The sequence below is a fragment of the Pecten maximus genome, unplaced genomic scaffold (genome assembly GCF_902652985.1).
Source record: "Pecten maximus unplaced genomic scaffold, xPecMax1.1, whole genome shotgun sequence".
NCBI lineage: Eukaryota > Metazoa > Mollusca > Bivalvia > Pectinida > Pectinidae > Pecten > Pecten maximus.
Genome location: NW_022982845.1, coordinates 22,809 through 37,340, shown reverse-complemented (window position 1 = coordinate 37,340; position 14,532 = coordinate 22,809). Strand labels below are relative to the sequence as shown.

General features: G+C 37.0%; 1 protein-coding gene across 1 annotated transcript; it reads left to right on the top strand.

Annotated features, from left to right (window-relative positions):
- The first annotated feature begins 3,242 nt into the window (after positions 1 to 3,242).
- LOC117321035 (glucosidase 2 subunit beta-like) lies at positions 3,243 to 14,227 on the top strand. The gene is made up of 7 exons (XM_033875515.1): positions 3,243 to 3,355; positions 4,692 to 5,154; positions 5,345 to 5,436; positions 6,834 to 6,973; positions 7,930 to 8,087; positions 8,588 to 8,827; positions 12,390 to 14,227. The coding sequence occupies exons 2-7, from the start codon at positions 4,711 to 4,713 to the stop codon at positions 12,486 to 12,488; spliced, it is 1,173 nt and encodes a 390-aa protein (XP_033731406.1). The 5' UTR covers positions 3,243 to 3,355; positions 4,692 to 4,710; the 3' UTR covers positions 12,489 to 14,227.
- The last annotated feature ends 305 nt before the right edge of the window (positions 14,228 to 14,532 follow it).

Below are 14,532 nucleotides of genomic sequence, written 5' to 3'. Positions count from 1 at the left end.
ATTTGAACAAAAATAGATGCAAAATTACATAATTTTTAATTATTTCTGGAATTTATTTAACTCACTGTTCACTCTAAATAAAAGTATTTACTTAGATCTGTTATGAAAACTATGTTGTAAGATAGATGTCAGTCAATGAAAGCAAATTATCACAATGATCTCACTTTCTAGCAACAATATAACAATATAATATCTGAATGAAATTTCAAATGTTTCGTTTGGTTTAAAACAAAGACAATGATACAAAAAAATAAAAAGGGCTGTACTAGCAGTTGTACTCACTATATATGCCTACAACTCAGTGCTTTAATTGTAGGTGGGGACCGATACTTAAATTCTTAGTTTTTAACAAGACAGTATTTAGTTTAAGAAAGTGAGTATTTGTGGACATGTTTTTTTCTTTCAAAACGTGAATTGGGAAAGTTTCTGCCAAAATAAGTCTCTGCTAATCGATACTAAGTATGCTGATGATACGGTGATTGAAACGACATGTTACCTACCGGCAACTAGGCAAATGGTCGTTATTGTGAATTTATTTCCTTGTGCTAATTATTTAAAGGTCAGCCAATGTTTAAATGTAGTTAACATTTCAATAAGTAATCTCACATTCGATACTCCATTGATAACATTGTCAGTGTTATTTTCACTTTTTCTGCCCGAGATATTACGGTGTCTGTTTACTGTCAAGTAGAGGTCGTTTATGCGCTTGACATCAAAGGCAGTATACGAAGCCATTTGCAAGCGTTTAATCAACCATGATCGACCTGCTACAAAACAATCACCACGCGTCCTCAGCTTAATTGGTTTTAATTAACCCTTGCAGTCAGTGAAGTGTCAGAATTTCGTTACGGTCTGTGAGCAGGTCAGTTAACTGACCAATGCCCCACACATATGTCTTTCACCAGCCAGCAAGCGTTACGGGAGACGGGGCAGGGAGTCTGAAATCGGGAAATTCCCGACTAAATCGGGAAAGTTGGCAAGTATGTTTTCACTACATGTCATGTTTCATTTTATTTTATTTTTTTTCCATTGAGGATTATAATTCAAAAGTTGGGGTGGGCTTATTCCCGAACATATGCATGAGCCTATGCAGAAAAAGAGAAGTGAAAATAGGTGGGGGGGGGGGGGGGTGCTTATCCCAGAGCATAGGCTTAAGCTTATACCCGGTAAAATGTTTTTCCTTTTTGTTTTTTGTTATGTTATGTTAAAATTTATTTATTGTTGACCTTTGTTTAATTTGCAAGATTGAATCAGTGTTTACAGCAGGAAAAAAAGCCAATTGACATTAAATTAAATGAAAAGGATTATTTTTTAGAAATCCCGAGAGTGATTGTTAAATTGTGTATTACATAATAGTTGTAGGCAAAATGCATGGCTCCTCTTGACTAGCAAGAAGGAACAAACGTAGAAAGACGGAGATATCCTGTTAAATAACTGAAAAAACAATATCATATCGGAAGATAAGAATTGACAACACATCAATATTGTTTGAAATGATGACAGCTCTAAATTAAAACAGCCTAAATCGCCAGTATATATATGCATTATGTTTTAATGGTGCATTAATATATATATATATATCAATTTACAACAAGGTAACTAAAAGATGAAAGCGTTGTCTAATCACATCGTCTTTCAACTAAATTATATGCTCATAACAACTGTTACGGCTACAGCCCCTTTCCGTTAAGTACCTCAAGAATAGGGTTCTAGAGTATACTGTGTTACATCATATAACTACTGCAGTCTATACTGTAGAATACATTGTAGCCCGAGTTTTCTCTGGCCCTGTTACCATGTCTGGTGTAGGGCCAGAGCGCACTACTATATGAAAACATGGAATTATCCGACACCGTTTGGTGTCGCTAAGAATTTGGTGAAATACAATAAAATCGGGTGTGACATAACACCTACCTTACATATATGGATAAATAAGATATCTATTTACCCCAAAACACCCCTTTAGTCCCACTTAGGTGTTTTATTTCGTCTGTATAGACCCTCGTTGTACACTAGCCAAAATTTCATATTTGACTCGGCGCCATATTGCTAACCATGTAAGTCGCGGTCGGCCTAATTACCCTAATCAGTGCGCGATGGAGCGAAAAGAAAAAAAATACAACATTAATTTTTATATATTTTACCGCTTATAATTCATAAATAATGAATTTTTAAATTGGATATAACAGGTTTTGGGAAATAATAAGCTTAGTTTTCTTATTTTAAACAATGTAAGACGAAAAACACAATAAATGATACGTGGTCTTTTCGGTCCATTGCATTCCGATTCGGGTGGTTAGTCGTACTGTCACTTACAAAATGGCGGGTCAGCAGTACGAAATTTTAACTAGCGTAAAGCGAGGGTCTATACGGGCGGAATAAACCACCTAGATTGGACTAAATGGGTGTTCCAGGGTAAATAAATATCTCATTTATCCATATATGTAAGGTAGGTGTTATGTCACACCCGATTTTATTGTATATCCACCAAATACTTAGCGACACCAAACGGTGTCGGATAATTCCACGTTTTCATATAGTAGTGCGCTCTGGCCCTACACCAGACATGGTAACAGGGCCAGAGAAAACTCGGGCTAAATACATTGCAATTATTAATTTAATATCAATACCGAAAAAAACACCTCTGATGTTTAAATATTCTACACTCCCTCAAATGTCATAAACTTCCATGACCATATACGTAAAAAACGAAATTAAGCGTCGGATCAGGTTGATGACGGACGATTTTCTAGAGATCAAGTCCAGAAATAATTGACACGATCGTCCAGACAGATTGAGAATGAAGCAAACCAAATGCATATTTTACTGTACCCGCGATCTGTCAACAGATCCAGATGACAAACAAAGAATAACTAGCCAGTTCCCAGCGTAAATCATATAAATACTTCTTACATTTTAACAGTCCTGACGAAACTTTTCTTCTGGTTTGTTTTGATAAATTATCTGACTTCATCGTCCCAAATCACACTCTGAAGTCTTTTGTTTCAATCCATCATCATGTTTTGATCTCATTCCAAGATGGACACCACCCAGGCGGAAATGACGTATGGTTGTAAGTCGGATTTCGAAAATGTTATCTTAACAAATTATAAAATTGATATGATGTTCCCATTACAAAAAGATCAATAAAATTTCTATTTTTCAACATAAAAGTAATAGTTTTGAATGGATACTGATTTCAATCTGTAATATGCCTGTTTTCTGGAAATACTTTATCACGTGACTATCAAAATGGTGGCTTCCAGTTAAGGTGACGTGTTTCATTGGAAGGATGTAAACAAAACACATTCAACTTATTCAGTTATGCCCACTTGACAATATGCCGGATTAGTAGGTGAGATTCTAGATACGGCAAGAATTTTATCGAAATTGAAGTGCACTACTGAAATGATTCTGAATGCAAAAATACTCACAATTTCGTTGACATTTGACATGCGTTCCTTGGTAGCCGTGCTCGCTATTGCGTTGTCAGGGATAGTCAAACGCATTCAAGCGTGACTTGGGCGCACAATTCCCTTGTGTGCGAGGTGCGTGAGTGTGATGATTGTGTGCATGTTTTGTGAGGCTACGGTACGTAGGTGTTTGTCTTATGGTATAGATGATTGAACGAATATTCCTTAGACTCAGTCTAAGACTGCTCTGATGACGACCAACTGTCAGAAATTGTCCGTCCGTCGTCCATAGCTACGTTATCGCAGCTAGTGATAGGACGAAATTGTTGCTGACATTATAGTGTCACCTCACTACTGCCAAACAATCCACCATGTTATACTGACAACGAGCGTCACCACACTCCGAAAAATGCTTACCACTTTGCAGGAGAAGCAACTATTACTGAACTATATACCAATTTTATTGAACGTTCAACTAAAGGCCAAAAGTGAGGCAGTGTCAAGTGAGATGTAAGGAAGAATGTTGTTTAGAAAGAAGAGAAAAAATAAGATCCCAAATTTAGTTGCCAGCCCTCCTTTGATCATGATCATGCAATGATGACAGCGCAGGTACAATTCTTACGCCCTACCTACAGGGCAATAAAAGCTTCATTAGAACAGTAAGATTCATTTCATGGGTTAATTAAGTCCAATTTATTCACATATTGTGACTTTAAAACAATATATGCCATCCATGTAACACCAAATGATTTGATGTGGCATTTGGTTTTATACTAATTACTGAACAATAAAGCTAGACAACTTTCTTGGGAGTTGCAATTGAGAAGCCTTATTTCTATGCATTATGTTCATTTGTAACTTGCAAGGATCTCTACTGAATACCCTCAGGTTTCCATCTTAGAAGAATACTACTATTTGAAATGATTGGAGTGTTGGTTCTTTTCCTATCTTTAGTAATTAATGCATAGTATTACTCAAATATATGTTAGAAACTTTTAATTGAGGATCTCTTGATCTGTGATAATTCATTAATTGTTGTAAAATTGCTATATAATGCTATTAAAAATTTCCATTTTAGGACTGGAGTTTTTCGAGAAGGCTTTTTTGTGAACCAAATTTTGGTTACTTAGTTCGAAAATTGAAGATCCTGTCAATTGTAAGAAAGGAGTTATATGTGGGTTAACATAGACAAGGGTTCATGTATTAGTTATCAATTTGCCAACAGAATATTACACTGCTTTGTCTCATTATTTCAGAATGATGTTATATATATTCCAGGGAATGAATAAGACACAACATGCCAAGAAATGTATTGACAAAGAGGAGGAAACAGATTCTTCTACTCATTCTAGCTGCTGGATTTATATTTCTTACCTTCCAAATCTTTTCTCTGTCTGCATTGAACATCAGCAATAGATTGTCAGCACTTAGGGCCATGGATGACGATGGAGAATTGGGCATCAATCTTGTCCGAGGAAATCGGCACCGCAGGAATCAGGCAATAGAAGAATTTGACATGCATGTAGAAATAGATGTTAATCAACGAAAAACGGCCAAGAGCGATAACTCTGACAGTCTGAAATTTAAACCTGAGGATAGCAATCATCGACCACCAGATGGCAGTGAAATAGGAGAACAAACAGCGGCAGACCTGGTTAATCTTCCTAGAGGTGTACATCGGACAGATGCAAGATACTATAAACCGATAACAGGCAATTTGTTCCTTTGTCTTGATAAAAAAGTTAGTTCCATATTTGTATGTGTTTTATACTATCCGGCAAACATACATGTATGTATCATATTATATTCTATTAGTAAATTTTAGCATTTTTAAATTACACTATAGTGCAAAAAAAAAGAAGATTAAATTTGTCCTGTATGTGACATGTAGATTAAAGAATACATCTATCTCTTATTTCTGTATTTTACAGAAAAACATTCCTTTTTCTCAAGTTAACGATGACTTTTGTGATTGTGATGATGGATCTGATGAGCCGGGAACGTCTGCATGTCTGGATGGAAGGTAAGTAATAGCAGTACATTATTGCACCAGTATATGATGTGTATGTATATGATACATGTAGTTTTTATTCTAATCGCCTTTTGTCCGTCGTCGTGCGTCCGTAAACTATTTACATTTTCGACTTCTTCTCCAAAACCACTTAACCAAATTCAATGAAATTTGGCAGAAAGTTACTATGGCTGAAGGTCAACCAAAATTGTGAATTATATGGTCCCTACCCCCTAGGGGCCTGAGGGAAGGGGCCAAAATGGGTCAAATTGACTAAAACTTCAAAAATCTTCTTCTCTACTCTCAGATATGGTGGAGTCAAACACTCTTCATAGATGGAAGGGTCTTGTGGTGCTTTACCAAAATTGTGAATTTCATGACCCTGGGGTCTCACATTTGCCCCTGGGGAGGGGGTAAACTTTAGTATAGTTTATATAGGGAATTCATATTTTTGACAATCATTTGTTTTATTTCTATTGGAATTCATTCTAACTTTCTTAAAATTATCAGCATGGGATGACAGCTTAATGATATGCACATATTGGCCCTGACTGACCCCAAGGACTGATGGGTGGGGTCAAAAAGGGTCAATTAAATTAATTGAAATATTTCAAATCTCAGGTGACCGTTAAGGCCCTTTGGGCCTCTTGTTATGAGCTGTGTCCATCTGTCTCTTTGTCCATCCTTCCTTCCGCTATCTTGTCTGGGCTCTATTTCTTATACTACATGTCACTGGAACTTCATACATGGGATATTGGTTCACCTTGGTGAGGCAGTGTCTTATGTATATGAAGTAGGTCACCGTGACCTACATTTTGACCTTTGACTTACATCAAAGAAAAAGATTGTCTTGAGATCATTCTCCTACACTACATGTTACTAGATCTTCATACTTGGGGTATGGGTTCACCTAGGTGAGGCGGTGTATCATTTATCAAAAATAGGTCACTCTGACCTACATTTTGACCTTTGACATACATCATAGTTAATGATTGTCTGGGCTCTATCTTGTACACTACTTGTTGCTGGAACGTCATACTTCCCAGGTGGAGGCACACAACTCGCTTTCCTGTTACATATATATTACTCTTTAGTGATGTTAGATAGATGTCATTATATATATATTACTCGTTAGTGATGTTAGATAGATGTCATTATATATACCTCGATCAAAAGGTTTGGAAAACCTAAAGGGGAAAATCAAAGGCTATGCACGCTCACCCCTTCATTTAATGAACTTAACAAAGTGTGGTTAATTTGGAATATTGCATAAAAAGTATTGATGAAAGTGTATACCAAAGCATAACATTTAAAGTTTATCAATGTCTTTTTTGATACACAGTTTCCACTAGGTCACTAAGATAAATGAGCTTATTAGTAGTTATTACTGTAATTTGGTTATATTACAGATTCTTCTGTACACACCAGATCCCAGATGAACGGCCACAGAGTATTACCAGTAGCAGAGTCAATGATGGCCTCTGTGATTGCTGTGATGGCACTGATGAATGGAAGGAAATAACAGCTCCACCTGGTGTGCAGCGAGCAGGTACTGGTGTGATGAAGCCTTAAGTCTATTTAACCCTGGTGTAATTTGATATACATGTACTATATAACATGAACATTTGCTGTGTATGTAACATGCACCGGTGGCACAACAGAGCGGTAACCCATCCAAAAGCTGACCACGCTCGACGTTGCTTAACTTCGGTACACAGACACGACACTAAACCACACAGCCACTAAAGCTAGCTATTGGACTATGTAGCTGAAATGCCCATATCCATGAACCATCACATGTATAAACTTTCGTTTTTTTTTTTGCTGGTTGCTATGGAACCACGAATATAAATACAATGTACAAGGAATATTGTTGTATGTATTATTGCTGTATTATTGTTAATATGGGCTAACCATGAACATTTCCACAAAATAATTTGAAAGCTTCAAACTATGAAAGGAATTACACACAAACATTTCATGTTATACAGTTAGTATGCTAAAGAAAAACATGATTTCCACAGAAGTCCTTGAATTTCAGAGATTGTCTGGAAAAGTCTTTGATTATGATATTACTCAAAATCTGTATGCATACATCTAAAACAAATACCAGGCTAATAAGTCATTCATACATCTGCCACGCCTCTATTTAGCCCCACCAGGTCCTATAGGTTTGTGCTGTGTTCATACATCATTCATATACACTCTGTCATGCCTCAGCTTAGCCTCATCGGAGACGATTGGTTTGTGTTGTGTCCATCCATCCTTCAGATGTGTCTGTCACACTGTCCAGGATCCCCATTTAAATTGCATGTCATTTCAAATATGAAAAAAGTCAAACTTTATAAATTGTTTTCTGATAGAAAATATGAATAAATTTATTAAAAGTTCTCACATTCTCAAAATTATTTTCAGCATTATATTGCTATTACCAAAAATAATAATTAATTGAGTTATAGTTTTAAACATATCTTATTTATTTTTTCTTCATTTTGTAAATTCTAGCCCGAAATACAGCTACTGTGTTGACAGTACCCTGTCAGAATCTGTGTAACAAGGTCATACAGAGAAAAGAAGAGGACACAAAGATCCGAGAGATCGGTAAACGTCACAGACAAGAGTACGTCAAGGCTGCCTCACACCTTCATGGAGAAGAAAAAGAGGTACAATTGTGTTGGTAGCTAGTGGTATTTTACTGTTCATATTTTAAATCTTCAGATGCGTGACATGTGGATTTGCTACCTCAGCAGGCCTATATGGCTGTCTACATATTTATGTTGGCCTACTGACTTAGCAAAAGTAGTTGTAAAGCATCTAAATTAAGATTTAATATGAAAGCACTGTGTTTCCAATTTTATCATTTTTTCATGTATGTACATTACAAGACACTGGGAATCTGACAAAAATAAGATTTAATGTAATAATTGATCACAGACTCAATGATGTGGAGTGGGTAATTTATCCAATGTGGTTATTTGTTAAAATAAAATTGAAACTTACCCAACATAAAATTCACAGATACAAACAGCATTACATAGCAAGTTTAATACTGTATACCAAAGGGAGATAAGTCCTAAAAAATTAACTGATATAAGATTTTCTTTTAATTTGAATAATTCCTGTAGTGTTTTGAGTTTTCTACTTTATGTTTCTTTACTTTCAGAAATATGGACCTGATGGCGTTTTCTTCAAATTGAGCCGGAGTTGTTTCCCTTTTAAATCCTCGGGGTATGAATATACAGTTTGTCCTTTTAAAAGTGTGAAACAGCAGCAGTTTCCTCGTGCATCAAAGTTACTTGGTGAGACGGCGGTGTGGGAATATATGTCCGAGGGACTGTACATCCTCAACATGCTGAATGGAGCATCACATCTCTGTCCCGGAGAGGTGCCTCGTAAATCTGTGGTGAGTTTCTTACTGTCATAGAGGGCTGACAGGTGTCATACAAATCTGTGGTGAGTTTCTTACTGTCATAGAGGTCTGACAGGTGTCATACAAATCTGTGGTGAGTTTCTTACTGTCATAGAGGGCTGACAGGTGTCACACAAATCTGTGGTAAGTTTCTTACTGTCATAGAGGTCTGACAGGTGTCACACAAATCTGTAGTAAGTTTCTTACTGTCATAGAGGTCTGACAGGTGTCACACAAATCTGTAGTAAGTTTCTTACTGTCATAGAGGGCTGACAGGTGTCATACAAATCTGTGGTGAGTTTCTTACTGTCATAGAGGGCTGACAGGTGTCACACAAATCTGTGGTAAGTTTCTTACTGTCATAGAGGTCTGACAGGTGTCACACAAATCTGTAGTAAGTTTCTTACTGTCATAGAGGGCTGACAGGTGTCATACAAATCTGTGGTGAGTTTCTTACTGTCATAGAGGGCTTACAGGTGTCATACAAATCTGTGGTGAGTTTCTTACTGTCATAGAGGGCTGACAGGTGTCACACAAATCTGTGGTGAGTTTCTTACTGTCATAGAGGGCTGACAGGTGTCACACAAATCTGTGGTGAGTTTCTTACTGTCATAGAGGGCTGACAGGTGTCACACAAATCTGTGGTGAGTTTCTTACTGTCATAGAGGGCTGACAGGTGTCACACAAATCTGTGGTGAGTTTCTTACTGTCATAGAGGGCTTACAGGTGTCACACAAATCTGTGGTGAGTTTCTTACTGTCATAGAGGGCTGACAGGTGTCACACAAATCTGTGGTGAGTTTCTTACTGTCATAGAGGGCTGACAGGTGTCACACAAATCTGTGGTGAGTTTCTTACTGTCATAGAGGGCTGACAGGTGTCACACAAATCTGTGGTGAGTTTCTTACAGTCATCAAGCTTAAGGCTGACAGGCGGCCAACATGGATTTTGAGAATAAGTTTGTTATAGCTATTTTTATTACATTTTTACCAGTGAAATATCAAAAATTATTCATTCTATAAAAGTGATATTTTTCACTAGTGAAAAATATCACTTTTGCTGATTTGACCAATCAAATTAATGATTAGAAAATACCAAAATAATTGACCAATCAGAAAGCCCGACATATATGTCATCACCTGGACAGGGGAAACTACTTTTTTTGTATGCAAACTTTCGCTGTAGGCCTAGTTAGCATACGGGGTAGGTTTTTCGTTGATAAAAAATGTAATAAACAGAATTTCTAACAGTGTCTTCAGTAATACCAAATATATTTCACTCGTGTGGCTAATATTTTGATATTTTTCACTCGTGCTGCGCACTCGTGAAAAATATCAAAATATTAGCCCCACTCGTGAAATATATTTGGTATTACTGAAAACACTGTTAGATATCCTCTATCTATTTCTTGAAAAAGAGCTTATGTCATCCATCGTCCGTCCGTCGTCCGTCAACATTTGCTTCAAATCGCTACTAGTCAAAAAGTTCATATTGTATTTAGACCAAATTTGGTCAGAAACATCATTGGCAAAAGGGGGTCAGATTTTGCATAAATGGTGACTCTGACCCCCAAGGGGTGGGAGCTAGGGGCGGGGCCCACTAGGGGAAATTGAGGCAATTCCTTTAAATCGCTACTAGTAATAAAGTTTGGAATGGATTTGAACTTAATGTGGTCAGAAACATCCTTGGCAGAAGGGGATGAGATTTTGCATAAACGGTAACGCTGACCCCTAGGGGGCCCGAGGGGTGGGTACAAATAGGGGAAATAGAGGTAATGCCTTTAAATTGCTACTAGTCATAAAGTTTGGAATGGATTTGAACCCAATTTGGTCAGAAACGTCCTTGGGGAAAGGGGAACAAATTTTGCATAAATGACCATTCTGACCCCCAAGGGGCCAGAGGGGCGGGTCCAAATAGGGGAAATTGAGGTCAAAAAGTTTTTATTGGATTTTGACCAAATTTTGTCAGAAACATCCTTGGGGGAAGGGGAACAGATTTTGCAAAAACTGTGATACTGAACCCCCAGGGGCCAGAGGGGCGGGGCCAAATAGGGGAAATAGAGGTAATGCCTTTAAATCGCTACTTGTCATAAAGTTATGAATGGATTTGAACACAATTTGGTCAGAAACATCCTTGGCCGAAGGGGATCAGATTTTGCATAAATGGTGACGCTGAACCCCAAGGGGCTTGAGTGGTGGGGCCCAATAGGGGAAATTGAGGCAATTCCTTTAAATAGCTACTAGTCATAAAGTTATGAATGGATTTGAACCCAGTTTAGTCAGAAACATCCTCTTACCATGTATAGCATTGCTGGACGTGAAGGGATAAACACAATTCTGATGTAGAAAAAGGCCCATAAGTTTTTCCCCACCTTAAGGGACTTACTTTCTTTAAACACAATCATGTTGTAAAAACAATCCCCGAGGTCTTTTCACACCCTTAGAGAGTCTGGACTTCGTTATTTCTTTAAAGCAGTTGGGATCCCCACACTATAACCATATATAGCATTGTTCGAGATTGACAAATTAACAAATTGAACATGAACATTATTTTGATATTTGGTCAAATCCAACCAGGTGAGCGATACAGGCCCCATGGGCCTCTTGTTTTTTGACCTGGAGAAGAAAATGGCCAACAGGGGATGGTCTTAGATTTTGAGAATTGAAGTTGGTTTTCGTTATTTCTTGAAGAGTACTGGAGGAATATTCCTCAAAAAATATGAATATTTTCCTCTTGTTTTGCTAATGTCAGTTTGATTTTTTATCAGGAAAAGAAATTAGCTGTGTGTTGGCCATCTTGGCTTTTGAGAATTGAAGCTTAATTGTTAATTGTTATCTCTATTTCTTGAAAAGTACTGGATGGATATTTTCTCAAATGTGATGACTCCTTGGTTCCTAGTTGTGCCAATTCTATATATATTTTTGGTCATAATTATAAAAAGAAATGGCAGACAAGCGACCGTCTTGAATTGGAGAATTGAAGTTTGTTATCACTATTTCTTGAAAAAAAAACCTGAAGGAATGTCATTCAAACCTGATGAGTAGGTTCCCCTTGGTCCCTAGTTGTGCCAGTTCAATTTAGATTTTTGATCAGAAAAAGAAAATGGCCAATAGGCGGCCATCTTGGATTTTGAGAATTTAAGTTTGTTATCAATATTTCTTGAAAAGAATTGAAGGGATGTTCTCAAACTTCACATGTAGGTTCCACTTCTTGTGACCTGATTATTAAGAGAAAAAGAAGAAAGAAGGAAAAAGCAGAGAAAATATTTTTTCTGACAGAGAACAAATAAAGATTATTCAATGGTGGGTGTCAAGATCCCTCTGGGATCTCTTTTTAAAGCTTATCTGTATCATTTAAGTGTTTATGTTGATGCCTCGTCAGGAAAAGGGGTTACAGACATATACCGATAGGCAGTATAGCTCATGTCCCGCCCTACATCTCTCAATAAGGAAAAAAATCAGAGGATTTTGATGAAAAAGACAAAAGTTTTCTTGGGTTTTTGTTCGGTTTTTTTTCTTTTTGTACAAGTATGTAATTCCTTTTCCTTTTTATTGCAGATATCATTCCTTTGTGGCATTAATGACAGAGTTGTGTCAATCCTAGAACAGGAGACATGTGTGTATGCCGTCAAGTTTTCTACTCCAGCAGCATGCTGACATATACCTAAAATATGACTTTCAGAAAGTAATCATATAGTAACATATCATATTTTACGAAGAAACATTGTATATGACTACTGTATAGTATGGGTAGTCAGATATGTGGAAATGAAAACATTGTATATGGCTACTGTATACTATGGGTAGTCAGAGATGTGGAAATGAAAACATTGTATATGACTACTGTATAGTATGGGTAGTCAGAGATGTGGAAATGAGAACATTGTATATGACTACTGTATAGTATGGGTAGTCAGAGATGTGGAAATGAAAACATTGTATATGACTACTGTATAGTATGGGTAGTCAGAGATGTGGAAATGAGAACATTGTATATGACTACTGTATAGTATGGGTAGTCAGAGATGTGGAAATGAGAACATTGTATATGGCTACTGTATAGTATGGGTAGTCAGAGATGTGGATATGAGAACATTGTATATGGCTACTGTATAGTATGGGTAGTCAGAGATGTGGATATGAAAACATTGTATATGGCTACTGTATAGTATTGGTAGTCAGAGATGTGGATATGAAAACATTGTATATGGCTACTGTATAGTATTGGTAGTCAGAGTTGTGGATATGAGAACATTGTATATGGCTACTGTATAGTATTGGTAGTCAGAGATGTGGATATGAGAACATTGTATATGACTACTGTATAGTATGGGTAGTCAGAGATGTGGAAATGAAAACATTGTATATGACTACTATATAGTATGTGTAGTCAGATATGTGGAAATGAAAACATTGTATATGGCTACTGTATACTATGGGTAGTCAGAGATGTGGAAATGAAAACATTGTATATGACTACTGTATAGTATGGGTAGTCAGAGATGTGGAAATGAGAACATTGTATATGACTACTGTATAGTATGGGTAGTCAGAGATGTGGAAATGAAAACATTGTATATGACTACTGTATAGTATGGGTAGTCAGAGATGTGGAAATGAGAACATTGTATATGACTACTGTATAGTATGGGTAGTCAGAGATGTGGAAATGAGAACATTGTATATGGCTACTGTATAGTATGGGTAGTCAGAGATGTGGATATGAGAACATTGTATATGGCTACTGTATAGTATTGGTAGTCAGAGATGTGGATATGAGAACATTGTATATGACTACTGTATAGTATGGGTAGTCAGAGATGTGGAAATGAGAACATTGTATATGACTACTGTATAGTATGGGTAGTCAGAGATGTGGAAATGAAAACATTGTATATGGCTACTGTATAGTATGGGTAGTCAGAGATGTTGAAATGAAGAATATTGTAAAAATGTTTAAAGAGAGAATCGGAATCAGAGAATGTCCTAAAACACATTGAAAGACATCTGTAGGGGAACGTCCATCACACTAAATCGGTTAGCTTCTCCTCAATGGAGAACAGAGATTGTTTATGGCCTGTGTTTCTAATGGAAAGATGTTTAAATAAAGAGTGTTTATATACAGTTAGATGGTTGGTACAGAGGATGTATGGAGGCTTGGTGGTCTTGTTGTAGGTCTGTGACCAAATGGTCGGCAGTTTCAGTCCCAGAGTATACGAGGTGTTGTATCCCTGAACAGATATTTTACTCCATTGTGTTCTAGTAGACTCTGCTATAAAAGAATATGTGGGATGAGTGCAAGAAATGTCATGTGGCAGGATGTTAGTGCGACTGAATGGCAGCTCCAGATGTATGCTATTCAGGGAGTTGAGAATGACATCGGTTCGTAGCTAAATGCCCAATAACCTCAGATAATAATTTGTGAATCGCTTTATGGCTATATTGCTGTAATATAGCGGTATATTCATTTTACATGATCTTCGGATTATTATTAGTTAATGCGTTAGGCCAGTATCTACTTTAATATTGCCAGTGTGATGGAACTAATAACATTTCGATATCTTGGACGATTACTTACCGTACAGACGTGTTGATATCGTGGAACGATTCCTTACCAACTTCCGTATCAATTAGGAATACATAAACTTGAAACAGTTGTTTTAGGAGGCCCATGAAGGTTGTTTGTTACCCAGACTTAAAG

Excerpts from the sequence above, each read along its gene's own strand:
- LOC117321035 (XM_033875515.1), top strand. The coding sequence starts at position 4,711 with ATGCCAAGAAATGTATTGACAAAGAGGAGGAAACAGATTCTTCTACTC. Across the intron at positions 8,088-8,587 it reads TTCATGGAGAAGAAAAAGAG|AAATATGGACCTGATGGCGT; the intron begins GTACAATTGTGT and ends CTTTACTTTCAG. Across the intron at positions 8,828-12,389 it reads AGGTGCCTCGTAAATCTGTG|ATATCATTCCTTTGTGGCAT; the intron begins GTGAGTTTCTTA and ends TTTTTATTGCAG.